This window comes from Rhinatrema bivittatum, chromosome 3, assembly GCF_901001135.1.
Source record: "Rhinatrema bivittatum chromosome 3, aRhiBiv1.1, whole genome shotgun sequence".
NCBI classification, from domain to species: Eukaryota; Metazoa; Chordata; class Amphibia; order Gymnophiona; family Rhinatrematidae; genus Rhinatrema; species Rhinatrema bivittatum.
In genome coordinates, this window is record NC_042617.1 from 327,128,288 (window position 1) to 327,146,664 (window position 18,377).

Genomic DNA, 18,377 nt, shown 5'->3' on the forward strand with positions numbered 1-18,377 from the left:
TGCAGAAATCCACTGCTTATTCTTGGGATAAGAAGCTTGGAATCTAGTTACCCCTTGGGATCCTGCCAGGTACTTGTGACCTGGATTGCCCAAAAAAACTTCCTATTGCACCTGGGTCATAATATATTTTATTTAATAGTTGCTTGTGCATGGTTGTTGTGTATGGCTGTAAACACAATGGTCTGTATTTAAAAAAAAACAAAAACTCAAGGCTTATTTTATTCACTTTTACATGTCTGGAGTTTCTGTCCCCCAACCCTCCATATACCATACCCAACACCCTGCTATAATCATCCTTTTTGTATACTACAAAATGATCTGCTCACGTTTCACTCTGCATGCCAACTAAGCAAGGTTATTGGGCATGCGTATTTACACTGAGAGGAGGAGGGAATGGGGGGGAGACTCCCTGTCACTGTGGTCAGAATGGGAGAGAGCTTCTGCTATGTCACAGCTAGTAACTGTTAAATCCAGGGGACAGAAAGACCTGTTTCTGACTCTGTCGCCACCTCGGTACCAACTATTTAGACTTCCGGTGAGGTCATCAAAAAGAGGACAGGATCCATTAATTCTGTTGTCATTAAAAGCAACAGGGACACCTCTGATGATATTCTAGGGCAGTGGTTCTCAACCTTTTTCCTGTCGGGACACACCTGACAGATGGTTCTCACATGTGAGACTCACTGAACACGTGACCATCATAGGGTTAAATGTAAAAGTACAGTTTGCATCCACAGGAACCCCCCGACCCACAATAATGGATGTAAAGCAGAATTATGACATTCCCCGTACAACTCACCTTACAAAAAAGATATTCTGGTTCTGGTGTCATCTCAGTAACAGCAACACAAACTCCTACCAGGCTCAATAGCCCTACTTATGAAAAGACAGCAGTTTATCACCAATGCATGTCCTCTTGAGAAAATACAACAAATAAGACTGATATAAACGCTTACATGCTAGTAAAATAGCTCACCTCGGTCACATACACAGAACAGACCTAACATACTCCCAGGATCTGCAGTAATGCACATCAACTAATCTGCACACAGTTACACCTGTATTATGGAATGCACTCAAACAGGAGCAACCCTACCTATGAAAAGCCACACTACAAATATTAAATCAGGCCATAAACGCCAATACACCTCCTGTTAGGAAAACAGAAATAGAGAAGAAGCTTTAGATCCCAATACAGAAATAATTGTATAACTATACTAATAAGCAGAATAAATGTTTCACAAAAACAGCAGACACATCATATAATATTCAGTAATTAAAATGGCAGTCAATCAAGAAAAATAAACTTAAAAAGCCACCTTTACTAACCCCCTCCAGCAGCTCTCCTACTCCTCTTCCAGGCAGGCCAGTAGCACACACCAGAAGCAGTAGTGGCTGAAGCTCTGTACTCATGGTCCTCTTCCTTAGGGCCCACGACCAATCTCTCTGTCTCTCACACACACACATACCAGTCACACCCCCATAACCAGTTTCTGTCTTTCACACACCAATCATCTCCCGACCAGTCTTTCTCTTACACACCTTCCCGAACAGTCTCTCTCTCTCATGCACACACACACACACACACACACAGGCTTCCCACTTCCATGTTCTATTTTACAAATACAGGTTTCTCACTCCCATGCTATGTCTCACACACACCCAGGTTTCTCACTCCTATGCTAGCTCTCTCCACATGCACAGGCTTCTCTTTCCCAAAATCACTTTCTTTCTCTCTCACACACACATACCAGTCACACTCACATACCAGTTTCTGTCTCTCACACACCAATCATCTCCTGACCAGTCTGTCTCTTACACAGACACACCAGTCATCTTCCCAAACAGTCTCTCTCTCTCATGCACACACACACAGGCTTCCCACCCCCATGTTCTGTCTTACATATACAGGCTTCTCACTCCCATGCTGTGTATCACACACACTCATACACCCAGGTATCTCACTCCTATGCTAGCTCTCTCTACATGCACAGGCTTCTCATTCCCATAATCACTTTCTCTCACACACACTCCAGTCATCTCCCTGACCAGTGACCAGTCACTTCCATTGTCTCTCCTATATACAAAAACATCACCTATCTGACCAGTTTCTCTCAATCACACATATGCTCTCTCTCACACACTTACATAGATGATCTCAATCAAATGCTCTCACTTACACATAGGCTCTCAATCACAGTTACACATACACACTCTCAATCACACATACATTCTCTCACTTACAGACAGGCTGGCTGGCTGTCTCTCACTCACTTCCTGCCCCACCCCACCCCCCCACCACAAATGGTAGCTGCAGCAGCCTCCTCCTCTAGCTCCCGCAGGCCAAAAAAGAAGAATCCCATCGGCCACAGGAGGCTAATTCTGCTGTCTCCTGTGCCGATTTCTGGCTGCTTCTGATTTTGCTCCGGGCCCACACTACTGCTTGGGGCTGATGCTGCCGCTGCTACATTTTCGTGCAGCATGGCTCTTTCTTCTTCCCATGCACCCGACTGCACATCACTTCCTGTTCCGGGCCATGGGGGGGGGGGCAGGTGCTGGAAGAAGAAAAGGCCCAGCCACAGTTGCTAGCCTGCACTACCACTGCTGCCGTTCCCATCCAGGCTTGAACGTGCTGATAGCCCGAGCGGCAGCAGCAGCAGTGGAAGAAGATAACCTGCCTCTCGCTCGGTGAAGGAAGAGGAGGGAAGAGCAGCAGGAGACCGGTAGCACGCTTCACACCTGGCGCTGCTTGGCGACACATTGGTGTGTCGCAACACACCGGTTGAGAATTGCTGTTCTAGGGGGCATATTTTTGAGGGTGGGGTGGGTTGGACTTCCAATGATGTCATCAAAAGGAGGTTGAGGATCATTTCCAAGGACATCGTAGCAGTGTGGTTTGGGGGCTACTCCATTCACTTCTATGGAGTGGGGGGGAGCATGGGCAGAGTTATGGGCATGGTTTGGGGTGGGCAGAGGTGTGGTTTGGGTAGGCTGAGATATGGTTTTGGGAGTGGGGTATGTGCCCATTCACTTCTATAGGAGTGGGAGGGGCATGGACGGAGGAGTGGGGGGGCCTTAGACCAGAATTGAGCACTAATTGGCTGCTTTCAAATTATGATTGAGAGTGCATCCATTATACTACTCTCATGGTTTTCAGTCTAACATACCTCATGGCATGTTCTCAGAGCACTTTCAGACAGTTATTTTGAACTGTAACACATTTTTGCTTTTCAAATTCAGCCTCAAGTCCTTCACCAGAAGGACAGGACACCACTCGGCCATTAAACAAAGACCCTTCCACCTGGACTGTTGAAGATGTGGTGTGGTTTGTAAAGGATGCGGACCCTCACGCCCTAGGACCTCATGTTGAACTCTTCAGGAAACACGTGCGTATCGAGCTCTCAGAGACAGGGGCATAGGTGTGTTATATGAGTTCATGCATACTCCCTTCATCAGTAGTCTTCCCTGAGAGTTGAGCACATTTTCATTGAGAGAAAGGTGCTCTTAATCTAAGGTGGTTTGGGTCTAGAGCTAGGAGTCCTCATGCATATAAAAGTATATGGTTTGTCCCGCCTAGCTTCTATTTATTTATTTATTTGATTTATATTCTGTTTTTCGGCACTTCAAAGCAGATTTCAGTCATTTACTGGAGGTATTTCCCTATATTCAAAGGGCTTACAATCTAAGAGTTTAAAATGAGTGTGCGTGCACCCATACATGCACGTATCAGTGCTGGAACTTTTAATCATGTGTTCACTTACGCACGTGTGTTTTGAAATGCATTGACTACGCATAAGTGTGCTCCTAATTTGAAGAGGTTTCTCGAGCACAGCTAGCACATGTGTCTTCCATAGGACCTTGTTCGCTTTTACATAAGTATGTCAGCAAATTTTAAAACATGCTTGCGCGAGGCATATTCCCAGTTTTGCAATGAGTCCACCCATTTGTCCAGTTAATAGCGAGGTCATTGAGATCGCTCAGGTTCTTCATCCTGCATGCTGCCCAGTTGATCCTGACCTCTCACCCTGTTCTATAAGCCCTAAAACGTGATATATACAGACTTGCTCCTCATTAGGAGCAGCAGTAGTCACGCGAACATCTAGCGTTCTTGTGCTGCAGTTTTCATTTTTAAAATCCAGAATTACGTGCGCAAGTCTTGTCCCTGCCCCAGAACGCCCATGACCCGCCCCTTTTCTGCCCTCATGCAAGCATGGGTACATATGTGCTTATTTTGTGGCTTTTTTAAATCTATGGTACTCGCCAAAGGCCCACATATGCATGTATGTGGGCATTTTGGCGTGAGCAATGCTTTTAAAATTGACCTGTAAGTTTCTACCTGAGGCATTGGAGGGTAGAGTGGCTTCAAATATTGGGGTCCATATTCAATGGCATTAAGTTGGATAACTTGCAAGTTATCTGGCTAAACAGCAACTTTTAAATATTTCCACCACTTGTCCAGCTACATTTTAGCCAAACAACTCATTTTGCAGCTAAACTTGAACTGGATAAGGAAGGCACATTCCAGGGAGGAGTTAGAGCAGGAGGCTAACTCTGATATTCAAGGTTTTCCGGCTCACTCTGGTCATGCAGTAGAGCAGTCCTAAAGTTAGCTCAATAAACTTATGTGGCAAACTTTAAAATAGTTGGTTGTATTCAATGGTGCGGCTGCCTCACTGAATATCCTGCCCATGTTAGCCAGATAGGTTTATCCAGCTAATTTTGTTGGCCGGACAGCGGCTGAAAATGGACCCCAGAATTTCTAGGTTGATCCTGGAATCAGACTTGAAGAAGCCATCAGAATCAAGGTCAATGAATACAGTCTAGTTGTTTTGCTTTGTTTTTGTATTATCTGCTTATTAAATTTTTACAATTAGGCCAAGAAACCCTCTTGACTGGAAAAACTAAATCAAGAGGCCTAAAATACATAAGAAATTAACATCAAGGAAAAAAAATCAAACCCTACTTAATACACCATACATGCAGGGACCTTGATTTTCCGTTTTTATTTTAATTTCCCTGGGAATTTATCTGTGTTTGATATAACCAACCAAATGAAAGAAAATCAGTGGGGAAAAAAGGACTCATTTCCCCTCCCTCCACTGATTTTCTCCTGTTTGTGTTGGTTATAGTAAATGCTGCTAAATTCTTGGGGAAAATAAAATACAAACCAGAAATGACATTGAGTCTCCAAAAGTGAGGAGGGGAACAGGTAATAAAGGAGATAACAAGCCCCCCGGAAATACCTGTCGTGGAGTCCTAGGATGACACCCCAATCCCAGGATCAGATTCAGAAAGGCTCTGCTTATACTGAAAGAATCCCACAAACATGTTCAAGGGTGTAGCTTACCAGCCACATGAGCTGCACAATCTTCCGGAAACCTCTGAGCGGGATAAAAAATCCAAAGCGCATGCCTTGAAACTTGATAACACAATCCAAAACCGTAACCCTCACTAAAAATTTCTACCTAAGGGATATACCTGTTTCTACTCCTTTAAACCTACAATAAATTTTTAAAGTGGAAAAGTGGTAGTTTCATATCATTAGCCATTTTACAAACCGCTACCCCGGCAGTTTATAAGGTCTTATGTTCACCTCTAATCAATTTACCACCTTCCACCGTTTAAAGTGAACCAAAAAATCCCCAGTATTAAATCTTTTATTCTTTTTTTATTTATTATCCTTAATCCTTTATTTAAAAAATTCCTTGTGAAAGTCCAACTTGTTTCAAAACCACAAATGCCTTGTCTCATGTAACACCAAACGAATTGCTCATTTAATGTAAGTACTTAGCTTCAGTATTTGTTTAAAGTCAAACCGTCTTTGAATTGTCCATAAAGCTTAAAGAACCTCCCGACACAGCCGTGTTTATAAAATCATTTTCCTTCATCAGGGGAACTGTTGATCAAACTATGTTCTCAGCTTTATCCGACATTCCGATTCATTTAGTGTGGGTGTAAATCTCCTTATACCACCAATGGTATTTATCCTGAATGTCATACTTCAAACTGAACCAATCGAGTGGAAGCACTACCCCCTCATCAACAAAGACCAATCTAATTCTTCATTCACACCTTGAGGCATCACTGTATCCAATTGGTAAATCCAAAATTGTTCCCTATAATTTAGTTTAGCAGCATCATCACCTCCTCTAATAGTGACTTGCACTTGATCAATTATAGTCCATTTTAATAACTTAAATTCATGTCGGTTGTCAATGCAATGTTGCACTATAGGAGCTGACATGTTTTGAGTCTGCAAACGGGATCTATGTTCTAATAGACGTACCCTAATGACCCTACTTCTCACATACAATTTAGGACAGGGACAAACTAATATGTACACCACATTTTTGGATGTACAATCAGTCTGAAATCTGCAGCTTATCAATCATCCGGTCACCGGCTCTGTCCATTCGGACCCTTCAATGGTCTGCTGGCACAAATCACATTGATTGCATCGGCAGTGCATGCCTATGTCCATTTTACCCAAAACTGCTGGATCCAAATGTGTGTGCACAATCTGGTTGTTATGATTTGTGGGTGTGTGGACCCTTGGCCCGAGATGCGAGTTGTTGCTCCCCACAGGTCCGCACCGTCAGGAGGCGAGGTATAGGCACAGCAGGGAATTCTGGGCACAGTGATGGAGAGGTCCCCAGGGGTCAGGAGGTTACCCCAGTAGGATGGCTGGCTGGAGGCAGTACCTGGGCTGAGACCCTGAAGGGAGGAGGCGGCAGACAGACCACTGAGCAGAAGGCACAAGACTAGTCGTGCAGGAAGTTCCCTGGGAAGGCAGCCCTGAGGGGCGGAACTTGTGCAGCGTAGAGACCATTGATGCAAACACGCAGGCCAACCTGCAGGGCAGGAAAGCCCGAGCCAGATCTCTGCTGCAGGTGTAGGCAGTGTCCCGGAGAGCGGGGAAATGCCAGCAGTCTAGAGTAGACACAACCCCGAGGAGCAGGGCTGAGAGCACAACCTCAAGGAGCGGGGGAAGCTCTGAGAGTCTCTTGATACTTGTAGGCGCGGCCCCGAGGAGTGGGGAGGCGCAGACAGTCTTGTGTAGAACACAGGAGCAGCCCCGAGGAACAGGGAAGCCCTGTCGTGGAACTCACAGGTTGCCGCGGTGTTCCAGGGACAATTCCACGCAGGAGAAAGCCTTGCAGGATAGAACCCAGAAGGCGCAGAGCCAGCCTGAGAAGCGGGGTAGGCCAGGGGACCGAGTCCCCGTAGGAGCGCACACTGACCCCCGAGGAGCGGGTGACAGACAGGGTCCAGGAGCAAAGGCTAGGCAGAGTAGTCTCAGGAACACGAAGACAGAAGTTGCAGACACGTACTGAAGTGCAAGGTGATGCATATAGGGAAAAATAACCCATGCTATAATTACACAATGTTGGGTTCCATATTAGGTGCTACAACCCAAGAAAGAGATCTAGGCATCATAGTGGATAACACATTGAAATCATCGGTTCAGTGTGCTGTGGCAGTCAAAAAAGCAAACAGAATGTTGGGAATTATTAGAAAGGGAATGGTGAATAAAACGGAAAATGTCATAATGCCTCTGTATCGCTCCATGGTGAGACCGCACCTTGAATACTGTGTACAATTCTGGTCGCCGCATCTCAAAAAAGATATAATTGTGATGGAGAAGGTACAGAGAAGGGCTACCAAAATGATAAGGGGAATGGAACAGCTCCCCTATGAGGAAAGACTAAAGAGGTTAGGACTTTTCAGCTTGGAGAAGAGACGGCTGAGGGGGGATATGATAGAGATGTTTAAAATTATGAGAGGTCTAGAACGGGTAGATGTGAATCGGTTATTTACTCTTCCGGATAGTAGAAAGACTAGGGGGCACTCCATGAAGTTAGCATGGGGCACATTTAAAACTAATCAGAGAATTTTCTTTTTTACTCAACGCACAATTAAACTCTGGAATTTGTTGCCAGAGGATGTGGTTAGTGCAGTTAGTATAGCAGTGTTTAAAAAAGGATTGGATAAGTTCTTGAAGGAGAAGTCCATTACCTGCTATTAAGTTCACTTAGAGAATAACCACTGCCATTAGCAATGGTAACATGGAATAGACTTAGTTTTTGGGTACTTGCCAGGTTCTTATGGCCTGGATTGGCCACTGTTGGAAACAGGATGCTGGGCTTGATGGACCCTTGGTCTGACCCAGTATGGCATTTTCTTATGTTCTTATGAACTTGTTGCCATGTCGGCTAGCTGGGGGCGAAGGTGGAACTTAAATACAGCAGTCCCGTAACATCATCAAACAGGGACACCCCTGAGGTTCCCGCCAAAGAAGCTTCAAAGGCGGGGCCGGTGACATGCGCGCACCTAGGAAGGCCCGAAGTCATAGAGGGCAGTAGCGACTTCCATGCCGCCATGAGGGGTCCCAGGGAATGTGGCGGTCTAGACTGGCCCGCGCCGCAAGCAGACCAGAGGAGGGCAGGAGAGTGGTGCAGGAAGTAAGTACAAGCGGTCGCAACCGTCTGCGACTGACAGGCTTAACAGTACCTCCCCCCCTCTTAACGCCCCTCCCTGGGGGTTTGGGTTTATGAGGATGGTTAGCATGAAACTGCTGAAGAAGATCCTTGTCCAGGATATTGGCCATTGGTTCCTAGCTGTTCTCCTCAGGCCCAAAGCTCTCCCATGACAGGAGGTATTCCCATTTCTTTCCATGTTTCCAAATGTCCAAGACCTCTTGAACTTGGTACGTAATATCAGCCTCAGAAGACAGCGGCCCGGGGTCTGGCGGCTTCTTGGAGAATCCAGAGAGAATCAGAGGCTTGAGTAGAGAAATGTGAAAGGCATTGTGAATCTTGAGTGATGGTGTCAATTGTAGATGACAGGTAACGGGACCCAAACGACACAGCACTGGATAGGGTCTAATATATCTAGGAGCGAAATAGGCCGAGGGCAGCTTGAGGCAAATAAATTTGGTGCTGAGCCATACCTTATCTCCAGGTTGGAATTGAGGTGCTGCGCAATGAAGGGCATCAAAAGCCTTTTTTGATCTCTGGGTGGCCTGTGTGAGCAGCTGTTGGGTATTTTGCCACAGTTGATGTTGTTCTTGGGCTGTAGCCTGAGCTGCCAGAGATGGAACAGACAGAGGGACTGGAAGCGGTGGCAAAGGTTGCCATCCGTAGACCAGCTGAAAGGGCAAAGAACCGGTGGAGGTGGAGACATGGGAATTTAGCGCGAACTCTGCCCAAGGAAGGAGGCTGGCCCAGTCGTCCTGCTGCAGACTCACGTAGACTTGCAAAAATTGCTTTAAGGTTCTATTGGTTCTCTCGGTTTGGCCATTGGCTTGAGGATGGTAAGCCGAGGTGAAATCCAAGGAAATATTAAACTTCTTGCAAAGAGATTTCCAGAAGTGTGCAGTGAACTGGACTCCACAGTCAGAGAGGATATGTTTGGGAAGACCGTGGAGCCGGAACCCATGCCTGAACAGCTTGGCTAGATGAGGTGCCGTTGGAAGACCAGATAAGGCCACAAAGTGCGCCATCTTAGAGAAGTGGTTGATGGTAACCCATATGGTATTATTTCCATTGGAGATGGGCAAATCCACAATAAAATCTGTGGCAATATGGGTCCAGGATTCGCTTGGAATGGGAAGTGGCTGAAGAAGTCCCCATTTAATGTAAGTACTTAGCTTCAGTATTTGTTTAAAGTCAAACCATCTTTGAATTGTCCATAAAGCTTAAAGCACCTCCCGACACAGCCATGTTTTGAAAATCATCTTTTTTTCATCAGAGGAACTGTTGATCAAACTATGCTCTCAGCTTTATCTGACATCCTGATTCGTTTAGTGTGGGTGTAAATCTCCTTATACCACCAATGGTATTTATCCTGAACATCATACTTCAAACTGAACCAATCGAGTGGAAGCAATAGTGTTACAAGATCGGGTGACCTACGAGGATAAAATGCTGGAGCATTTACAGGATAAAAATGTTTATGCAGAGATGGGACATGATCCGACAGAAGATTTACTTGTTCATTTGAAATCAGAAGTGTCGACAGCGAATTTTATAACTAAGAAAGAAAAAAGATTTCTAGTGAATGAACATTCAAATACTCCTATAATTTATTCAGTTCCGAAAATTCATAAAAATTTGAAAACCCCTCCGATAAGACCAATAGTATCCCTCAGAATTTTGATACTGGAGCCCCTAGCCATTTTTGTTGACAAGTTTCTCCAAGATTTGGTAGTGAAGATCCCGTCATATCTAAAGGACACCAGCCAATTTTTAATGAAATTACAGGAGGTTTCAAGGTGGGATCCAACCTTTTTGTTGGTAACAATGGATATACAGTCATTAACACAGATCCCGCAACATGATGCGTTAGAGATTGTTTCCAACATATTGGTGAGCAACAGCAATTTCCAATGGAATCCAGTGGCTTTTGTGATAAAAATGATGGAACTGGTGCTATTTAATAACTTTTTTCTTTTTAAAGATACATATTATCATCAAGTGCATGGTGTTACGATTCCTCCTGTAGCTGTGCCACAGGAAGCATCTCACCTTTTTCTGGAGGCAGCTCTGAAGCCAGGGCCTCGCCTGAGCAATTTTCCGGATCCTGCTCCACAGTCTGGGAGGCCTTTGGTGTTGTTCAGGGCCTACGCGAGGCCTGCTCTACTGCAGCCTAGATGCTCTGGTGTGGGCCACTCCCTTCTCCTAAGGGGCGGGCCCACGGCTCCTCTCCATTCTTATGGACCCAGCGAGGGGCGGACCATCTGGACTCCTCCCAGGGAGTTGCCTGCTTCTGAGCTATAAAAGCCTTGCTCCAGCACTCATGCTTTGCCTTGCATTAGAGTTACACCTCTCTGGATGTCTCCTCTTCCAGCGCTCCGTCAGGCCTTCGTTTCTGTTTCAGCTTGGTGTCCGGTGTCTTGCACGTTCTGATGTTTCATGATGTTCCTTGATGTTTGTTCCTGACCCTGATGTTTTAACCTGCTTTTGACTGCCGGTGTGCAGTAACCTGCTTTAGACTGCTGGTATGCAGTACATTACCCTGGACTGCTTGTGCAGCGCTTTTCATTTTCTGTGCTGGTCCCGCTCCTGTGGGTGTAGGACAGGGTGGTCCATGACCAGACCAGTGGTACTGGCTGTGTAGGGCGCCCTGAGGGACCGTGCCAATATCTCAACCTTCCACGTCCATATTTGCTTCAGAGTCTACGTCTACAGTCTATGGTTCCCGAGCCTTTGTCTATTGTTTTTGAACCTTCGTCTGCCCACGCCCTGAGTCCAGCCTGCTGCCTCTTGCCATCCCAGTGGCAGGTCCGAAAGGGCCAGGAACGGTAGGAGGACTGTTCATCACCAACACTCCACATGTTGGTTCCAGAGGCACGCAGGTCCGGCTGGGGGTCGGGCCCACGCTACACCTACCCTTGATGCAGGATCATGCCAGGGGCCCAAGGGCACACTTTCTCTAATGGGGACCGCTTTCCTAGCTCTCCTCAGTAACACATGGGATAGCCATGGGATCTTCACTGGCTCCATCGGTGGCGAATTTGTATGTGGCAGATTTTGAATCAAAACACATTTATACAGCCAAATGGTGGGGGCACATTAAGTGCTGGTGTCACTATATAGATGACATATTTTTTGTTTGGACAGCATCAGAGAAGGAGTTACAGTCTTTTATGAACTGGGAAAACTCCTTAAATCCCCATTTACAATTCACATGTCAGTTTGATCGAACAATGATAGCTTATTTGGATGTGCAAGTGCAAAATCAAAATAACAAATTGCACACAACAGTGCACTGTAAACCGACTGACCGCAATAATTTGCTAAGATATCATAGCCATCATCCAACGTCTTTTAAGAATGGTTTACCGGTTAGCCAATTTTTTAGAATCAGACGGATTTGTTCTACGTTGGAAGCATTTGAATCTCAAGCTCAAGTGTTTTTTGATCGGTTCAAATCCCAGGGTTACCCGAGAGCAGCTATCAAGAGGGCATACAAGAGGACTAAGTTTGCAGACCGCGATCAGTTATTACAATATCAACGTAAGAAAGATCAAGGAAGATTAGTGTGTGTATTACAGCATACCACAGCGACTGCATCTCTAACATTGTCAATAAGAAAACATTGGCACGTTTTGGCTCTCCATAATATCTTCAATGAGCCCCCTTTAATAGCTACAGCCAGAGGACAGAACATTCGGGACCAGATTGTGCACTCACATTTGGATCCAGCAGTTTTGGGAAAAATGGACATAGGCATGCACTGCCAATGCAATCAATGTGATTTGTGCCAGCAGACCATTGAAGGGTCCGAATGGACAGAGCCAGTAATAGGATGCTTGATACGCTGCAGATTTCAAACTGATTGTACATCCAAAAATGTGGTGTACATACTAGTTTGTCTCTGTCCTAAATTGTATGTGGGACGCACAAGTCGGGTCATTAGGGTACGTCCATTAGAACATAGATCCCGTTTGCAGACTCAACCTGTCAGCTCCTATAGTGCAACATTGCATTGACAATGGACACAAATTTTAGTCATTAAAATGGACTATAATTGATCAAGTGCAAGTCACTATTAGAGGAGGTGATGATGCTGCTAAATTACAGGGAACAATTTTGGATTTACCTATTGGATACGGTGATGCCTCAAGGATTGAATGAAGAATTAGATTGGTCTTCGTTGATGAGGGGGTAGTGCCTCCACTTGATTGGTTCAGTTTGAAGTATGACTGTTACGGTCCCGGGCCGTACCCCGGTCCCTCCACTCACCTTGGGCCAGCCCGGGCCGCTGAAGCGCCTACCCGCTCGACAAGGCCCTATCCTGGCCTCTGCCTCAGCGCTCCCTCCGTGAGGGAGATGCTGCCAATCTGACGCGCTTGGCCCCGCCTCCTAGGCGCGCTCGCGCACAGGGGCTCGAGATTTAAAGGGGCCAGCACGGGAAGAAGCAGGACAGCTCTCGGATGACATCAGACACTGCAGGGGTATTTAAACCCTGCAGCTAGGCCTATACTTTGCCTTGCAATGATGTTCACTCTCTGTTGAGAGCTACTAGTTGCCGCTTTCATCTACTGGCTTCTGACCCCCAGCTTCCGACTACTGGCTTGTGACTCCCGCTTTCTTCCAGGAGGCCTCTCCAAGTCCGAGCGGCTCGGGTCCTCACGAGCATAAGGGTCTGTAGACCCTGTAATACCCCCCCCAAAAAAAAAAAACCACCCCAAGTTGAAAGTGCCCCTCTTACAGTGGGAGATATAGAGAATATCAGATTGTCTCTCTAAAAGGGTCTCTCTCTCTCTCTCTCTTTCCCTCCCGGTCACTTGTGAGTACACTCAGTAGGGATATTTTAAATAATACACGTGTATTTACACGCACGATATAAATTAAGCATATTTTTGCTCACGTGCCCTATATGTGTGTTTATGGGCGCACATGCGCTCCTTTTAAAATGTACCTGTTAGAGCACTAAAATAGAAGTTTCCTTTTTTTAATCTAAATTAATTGGAAAAAGATTAAGAAAAACCCTGGTCTTTGATCAATGAAAGGAACATCTCTATTCCTAAAAAAGGCAGGATCCAGTTTCTGTCACGCTCCAAGATAAAGGAAGCTAACAGTATAGCCCTAGTCACCACCCCCTCCCAGGGCTGCTGCAGAATGGCAGTCAGATTGAGTTCTTTCCCTGACACATGGTCACACTGGGTTTCTTCTGCCACACTCAGCACTCTCAAATACTCTACAGACACTGGAGGTGGTGGTGCTTCAGGAGGAAACTTAAGAACCTTCCGTAAATATTTAACTTATCTTCTGAGAGGTAGCAGTTCTAGGGAGATTAAGAAAATGGGCATTGCATCTCCTAGTGTTTTTCTCCAGTATTTTTAATGTCTGACACAAACTGAGATTGTCCTTCACCAGGATTGCTTCCAGTGCTCTCAGAGATGTGATTTTATTGTCACATAACTGCATTCAGGCTGTTCTCACAAATTCTTCCCCATGTTGCTAGGCAGACTGGATGGACCATGGAGTCTTTACCTGCCATCATATGCTATGTTACATGGCTTCATCTGTGGTAATACCAACTAGGGCTGGAATATTTTCTCTATTTGTTTGGATCCCCAAATCCAGTGAGCTAGATAAAATGATAGGGGGAAACAGATGGACTGCATCCCTCAAGCAATTCATCATGCTGCCCAGATGGGTAACTAATCTTCTGCTCCCACTGTAAAACTTGCGTCTCCTCCAACCGTTTCACATTGCTAGCCATCCGCACTGGCCAACCATATTCTTGAGCCTCTGAGCATCTGTCGCTGACTGTATCAATAGGCCCTGTCATCTGGGGAGTCACAGGTACTACTGGCTGGAGTTTGCATTTCATCTTCCTTTACATAGTGGTGCTAGGCTTTGAGTTAGCAATCGACAGTTCTTAATCATTCTGTCTCTGGGTGTGGAGCTGTGAGGTCCTGATAGGCAATTCTCACCTCCCACCAGCAGGGGCCTCTGTGGACTTCGGAAAATTGCTGCTCAGTCCCCCCAGCTCCTTGGCTGCACTTCCTGCTGGCAGCCTACTTGTTCCTGTCTGGACACACAAATATTCCAGGCTTCTAGTCAGCATTTTGCCAGAGCTTGGTTCTCATTTTCCAGCCCCCCTTACTGGAGTCTTGCTTCCTGAGTTCAGCTCGCTGTATTGACTCCAGCATAGTCCTTCTCCAGATCTGCTGATTCGTCTTATCTGGTCTTCCTGTTTCTAGTTCGCTTATGCTTATTTCAGTTTTTTATTTTTAATTAATTTGCACAAATTTCTACAAACCTGATTTTGCTTTGTCATTATTGGGTATTGTGTGTAGACTGAGGAGGGAAAAATGCATATTGTCCATTTTAGAACAAGACTGTAATATAAAAAAATGTGGAAAAAGTGAAGGGGTCTGAATACTTTCTGAATGCCCTGTATATTTTACCTGAATCAAATTGCAAAGCAAATGTCTGTGTGTACTTTTGCTTTGAAAAATGATATAAAGACAATAGGTAAAAACTATGGGTCATTCACCTCCATAGACTACACTACACTGTCCTAACCATGTCTTTCCCTTCCATAGACGTCAGTGTCATCATCCTCCTAACCACATCGTTCTTCTCTATAGACTTCAGTGGCATCACCTTCCTAACCATGACATTCACCTCCATGGACTTCAATGGCATCCCCTTCCCACCACGCCATTCACCTTCATAGATTTTAATGACATAACCCTCCTAACCATATCCTTAGACTACACTGTCCTATCCACATCATTCCCTTCCATAGTCTTCAATGTCATCCCCCTGTTTAAGTATCAGAATATCCAAATTTAACAATTGAATGTCAAAGAGCCTCACTCTTCATTGGCTTAGCAGACTGAGAGGTATGTGGACTTGGAGGACTGGTACCCCTACAGCTGACTAATGATTTGTCCATATCCCTGCTTTGTTTTTCCTCAGGAGATCGACGGGAATGCCTTGTTACTGCTGAAGAGTGACATGATCATGAAATATTTGGGGCTCAAATTAGGGCCAGCACTGAAACTCTGTTTCCACATCGACAAGCTGAAGCAAGTCAAATTCTGACCTTTATTCTCAAGTATGGGGATGGGCAAGTAAATTCCTAGTGAAATTGGAGGTAGTAGAGCAAAATAACATGCTGCCTTAGAAAATCAACTTCAGTTTTGACTTCTTTTACCAGCCTCTTTGTTTTTTTACACAGACTCAAATCTTTTCGTTAATGTACCATCTTGCAACAAAACATACTTACCTTTGTGTAAGTCAATGGGGCCTTTTTTCAGCTGATAAGTGTTCTCATTTCACCAAAAAAAAATATTTAACTTATTTATTATCTTGTACCTTATTGTTTTGATAATCAGCAGGGAACATTTTTTACAAAATCTGTCGGGTGAGGATGGCCAGTAGGTTGTGAAAAAAACATTGGTAAAGTCATGTGGCTTTCCTCACTGACTTGGTCACTAGCCGTTTACTCCATTCCTGCAGTAGCCATTCCAGTAAGAGAGCAGGAAAAGCCAGATTGGATTGGCCAGCTAGAGAACAAGAGGTAGCCTTGCTCATTGTGGAAAAGAGGGTAACCCCATAGCTCTTTTTCTTTTTGTTTCATGAAAGGTTGTTCCAGTCCTGCTTTTACCCCATGGCACATCCATGGTTTTTCTTAGGGAAATCAGAAGTAAAAATCCATCCATACAATGCAGTAAAACCAGGACTGGGTTGGAATTCCCCTGAAAAAAAATGGAGCCGTCAATTATCCTAGCCGGAAAATTTCTGTTCCCTGACAATGAAAGAAGGGGTTTTCTGAACAGTGAAGTTCCTTCATATCTTAGCTATGATGGCAGATATGAAATCTGTACATTTTCCCTACTTCATCTCCGGTTCTATCCTCCCTGTCCTGCCATTAGGGATCCCCTCTGCAGTGTCCCATGCTTTTTTCATTTTGTGATGGCTCTTGCAAGTTCGTCATAGCTCTTGAGCAGCTCCCCGACAACAAGTCTTGGGATCAATGGAACTGGAGGATATTTTTAATGTGGGCAAGTTGGCATGGAAAGGCTGTATATAATTATTATTATTAAAGCCCACATATGCATACACAGTTTTTCCAGTTTCCCCAGTGCTCAAATTGTCCCATATGCATGGGACACTGACATCCAGAATAAATTAACCACTTCCAAAACAATACATTCCAATAAACAGATTTAATGACAGCAGAAACATGAATGGCACTGGGATGACTTTGAACAGCTAGTGATCAACACCCAGGGTTGGGCATGATTTATTGTTCAGTGCATTAATAGTGAGATGTTCCTCAGTGCACGGGAAAGTAATACATGAAAGAGTGTTAAATATAGCATAGAGAACATACAGTACATTTGCAACATCTGGACTCTGGAATTCAGGTTTACTAGATATACTGCATCCAGCTGTGGGGATGCAAGCAAACTTCTCCACAGAGGTGCGGGTATCTTACCAGACAAGATGTGGGTTGGGTACTTTCTTATCTCTTTGCATTAAAAAAATGTCTGCTTCTATTTTTAGATAGATCAAGATATTAAGTTCTGGAAAGGTGCTTCTTTTTCGGGTGCTCACAGTTTCCATGCTAGAGGAAACAGCTTTTATGCACTAATTTCTTATTTTGTGACATGCTTAGACCTGCCTTTTTAAAATAGAGCTAAACATGTTCCCAAGTGACCCTAATCAGGGCGAGGTGAGCCCCTAGCTCTCCTGAAAGCAGTCCCCTGGAGGTAAAAGTAGGCCTCCACATTGCCTGTGACTTCTCTGGACCATCTCTGCACATATCTGCTCTGTTTCCTGGTTCAAATCACTTTACACACGTTATGAATTCATAAACTGCCCAGAAGAAATGGAAGAGGAGGCTCGCAGGGATATTCCTGACCTGACCTCAGACCATTCTGATGATGTCATGGCCACTGGAAGTTCAGCCTTTTATAATGGGAGGACCATATCAACATTTTCCCATTTTATTCTAAGACTTATGCTTCTGATATCTCTTAAGAAATACATTACTGATCCTTGTATTTCCTGGGATGGGAGTGGATACGGACAACAAACTATGGCATGACACCTCCTATAAATCAATATATAATAATACTCAAAGAGAGGTGAAATGTGAAAATGCTTTAAAAATATTTTAACAAACTTTTTTTCACTAAACACCAGTGAGAGGATTGTATCAGTCATCAATGCAGAGAACCAGCTGCAGTTTATTTGCCCGCAGTGGGCTTTAAACTGTAGTCATATAATACATTAGAACTTAGAATCAAAATTACTTATGATCTCTTTTTTATTAACACCCAAAATCTAATTTACTGTTTCAAATAGTACAAAAATATTCCCTCACTGCAACTTATCTGTAATAATGGCCACGTCAAGCCAGAACCACCTTCCAAGCAAACTGCTTTCAAAAGGATCCCAACATCGCTGATGTTTCGGCACTTTCGTGTCTGCTTCAGGGGATCTTTCTCTTCCTGGGCATAACACCGCCTACAAAGCTAAAATGGTGTAGAGTGAAACAAAGTTTCTTTAAATGTTTTAACAGTTTTCACATTTCACCTCTTTTTGTGTATTATTATATAATGGATATGGACAGACATGTTAAGTTCTCAGGAGCCAGATGGTCCATGTCTATTTCGCCGTTACCTGACAAAGGCGTTTCATGTTCCAGAGCCCTATACTGAATCTCGTTCTAAAGTGCCTGAGCTGCTTTATGTACATGTTGCATTGCAGGACAGTTAAAATGTTGGAGAGGATGAGCAGAGGGAAAGCTTGGGACTTTTGGGAGAAAAGAGAGAGGTGGAGGGCCTAAAAATGTCTTCTTGAAATGCATTATCACGAAAGACAGTGTAAAGGTTGAGGGGTAGC

The 18,377-nt window shown here is 44.7% G+C and overlaps 1 protein-coding gene across 1 annotated transcript in view; it reads left to right on the plus strand.

Moving 5' to 3' along the window:
- Nucleotides 1-15,735, plus strand: part of SCML4 (Scm polycomb group protein like 4) — a 193,912-nt gene extending 178,177 nt beyond the window's left edge. The window contains exons 7-8 of the mRNA XM_029595315.1: nucleotides 3,241-3,386; nucleotides 15,441-15,735. Of these exons, the coding sequence (XP_029451175.1) occupies nucleotides 3,241-3,386; nucleotides 15,441-15,566 (272 nt within the window). The 3' untranslated portion in view covers nucleotides 15,567-15,735. The remainder of the gene's footprint in view (nucleotides 1-3,240; nucleotides 3,387-15,440) is intronic.
- Nucleotides 15,736-18,377: the final 2,642 nt, after the last annotated feature.